Consider the following 2,860-nt stretch of genomic DNA (forward strand, 5'->3'; position numbering starts at 1 on the left):
TTGTGCACCAGGGCAAAATAAATACTGCCATATTGGCCCCTGACAAATTGCACGAGGACCATTTTGGTCCCTAACAAAATGCATGGAGCCCTTATTGGTCCCCAAACAGATCAAAATAGACACATTTCAAAACAGATGTTGTCCAGTACAAGTTCAAAATAGAAGACACATTTCAGTTACAGATGCTGTCCAATATGTCCAAATATAGGACAGAATTAAAAAACAGTCCAAAATTAAACAGATGATCATAAATTAAACAGATGATAAGAAAAACAGATGATCAGAAAATTAAAAATTAAAAAACAGGAAAACAGTAGTGCATAATAACATGCATCAACCCTGCATCATTCATCAGCCATCAACCAAAATAAATGGCACTTAACATGCATGTATAGAATATAACCAGTATCCACAATAATTGTCTTCCTAGAACTACAAAACAATAGTGCATTACAAATAAAAGCCAACTAATAGGAATCATAAGTGAGGCCTATAAATACAATCTTGGCCATGCATCAAAATGATTACATTATATCTGTAAAAGGCCTCCAAAAAAAAGGCCATAATTTACAAAAAAAGGCATTATATCCACTCCTTTTCAGTTGGCTCATACACTACTCCCTTGTTCTTCTTCATCAGCAGCTCATTTTCTTGAGGATCGCCTTCGTGGCATGAAACCAGGTGTTGTCATGAAGTGCATAAATCTGCTTCGTGTGCCAGTGTTGGCTGCCTTTATTGTCTCTTCAGTCAACACTGCATTTGCTTCTTCTGGATTTGAAGGAGGTGAGCTGCATCCTCTCAAGTTGACTTGTTGTGCCTGAGAACTACCAATTTCTGACGAGCCTCCTTGACTTAATGGGATTTCATTTACTGAGTCTGTGCCAATCTTCACAGATTGTGGTCTTGCTTGGCTCTTGTCTGTTTTGGAAGCTGGTGGCCCCTTACAACTCTTGACATAGTGTCCAGTCTGACCACACTTACTACACTTGGCTTCATATGTCCTTTTAACTTTCTTTGTCATGCTCCCTTGGTCTTCAGTTGGGTCCTTCTTCCTGTGTTTCTTGGGACGCCCAATTGGCCTTTTCAGTTTTGGTGGAAGAGGTTTGGGTTCATCAGATGCAGGCCAATACTTGTCCGAGTTCACTGGGTTTAAGGTGTGCTCATATGTGGCATGCAATGCATCAACTGTAAGCCATTGATGGACATAGTTCTCGGCATGCTCGCTTTTGTGACAAATTGCTGCTATAGCATGCTCACAAGGTAGTCCAGTCAACTTCCATACATTGCATGCACATGTATGTGTTGTTAAATTGACTCAAACTCTATCACCTTTCCCACTGACCTCATACATATCTTGCTGCAGATTTCCAGTCCAAGTGGGTGTCCATGAATTGCTAAGAACCTTTAACTGATCTAGTTTCAATTGCTGAGCAGGAGCTATTTTACCCCGAACAGTTCCTAGCACCCTCTGATGTGCAGCCATCCTCCTCATAATGTAGCATCTCAGTTCCTCCAATAGAGTGATAATCGGTTTTGACCTATATCCAACGATCTTGGCATTCCATACCTCTGCCATGTTATTTGTGATATTATCACATTTCGGCCAGTGGCTGAAATAAGCTTTCACCCAACTTGAGGGCTGGATGCCATCCAAGTACTTCCATGCAGCCTCATTCTTTACTTTCAACCGTGCCATGCATTGCTGGAACTGGGGGACAGTGGTGCATCTTGAACACTCCCAAACCATTGCTCAAATTGCCTTGTCTTTCCATTGCTTTATGAAATTCTTCCAAACATACTGCACACAAAAACGATGATATGCATCAGGCATCACCTCTTGCAGTGCTGGAATCAGCCCCTACACACAGACACAAAAAAAAGGTATCACAAAAACATATATAGATTGCCACAAAGTGTTGCTGACTTAAATAGACGAGGATCAATTAGGTCCCTAGCAATTTCCCTCGAGGGTCGTTTTGGTCCCTGACAAATTGCACGGGGGACTAATTGGTCCCTGACATTAACACAAATGCACTTAACATCAGAAATGCACTTAACATCAGCAATGCACTTAACATCAGCAATGCAGTAAAAAATGCAGTTTGTGTAATCATGAAAATGCAGCATTGGCTTTTAAACCAATAAGCAATACACTGAATGCAAATAGAAAAAAACCAATAACTAATAAGCAGGTAACTAACAGCAGAAAAAAATCATTCAACAAATAACTGAATAACCAATAACCAAATGTATATTGACTGAAGAAAAAAAATCAGCAAACAAATATGTGGCTGAATACTAAAGCAAGTTCAAATGAAACAAGCTTAACACACCTTCTGTTGGTCAGAAATAAAATTCCATCCAAACACTGCGTGAGGGCCAATGTCTTCCTGTAACAGGGTTAAAAACCACTTCCAGTTCTCTTTTGTTTCACTATCAACAACTGCATATGCAATGACATAGAAACTTTTGTTCATCCATCCAAACCAATTAAGGGCCTGCAGCCAGCATCCATCCAGAAAAATGTACAACTTAGAAATATAAGGGCCTGATCACTTGAAGCCAGGATTGCTTCTCAATAGAAGTCCCAATTTTGCATACTGTTCTTTTTCACACCCTTCTATTTTGACCTTGGCTTTCTGAAGTGCTTTGGTCACTTTCTTCAAATGGACATGAACTTTGTACTCCTCTTTCATGTGGTCGTAGGCCTCATCCCTTGTCATGTTCGGCTGTGTTATTAGCCTTTTTTCTAACTTCTTTGCAACCCAATCCCTACTTGCCCTCTTGTTTCTAAAAAGTCTGCAGCAAGTGTGAATGTTATTAAAAGTCTTGATTTGGAAAGCTTTCATTTTGTTGTTCC

The 2,860-nt window shown here is 39.9% G+C and overlaps 1 protein-coding gene across 1 annotated transcript; it reads right to left on the bottom strand.

The window, feature by feature from the left end:
• Window positions 1-643: 643 nt before the first annotated feature.
• Window positions 644-1,576, bottom strand: LOC133295586 (uncharacterized). The gene is made up of 2 exons (XM_061494429.1): window positions 1,343-1,576; window positions 644-1,273 (listed from the first exon to the last, which is right to left on the bottom strand). The coding sequence occupies exons 1-2, from the start codon at window positions 1,574-1,576 to the stop codon at window positions 644-646; spliced, it is 864 nt and encodes a 287-aa protein (XP_061350413.1).
• Between the last annotated feature and the right edge of the window lie 1,284 nt (window positions 1,577-2,860).

The sequence above is a fragment of the Gastrolobium bilobum genome, unplaced genomic scaffold (assembly GCF_033153095.1).
Source record: "Gastrolobium bilobum isolate Gb01-03AN ecotype WA unplaced genomic scaffold, APGP_CSIRO_Gbil_v1 utg9484, whole genome shotgun sequence".
Classification (NCBI taxonomy): domain Eukaryota; kingdom Viridiplantae; phylum Streptophyta; class Magnoliopsida; order Fabales; family Fabaceae; genus Gastrolobium; species Gastrolobium bilobum.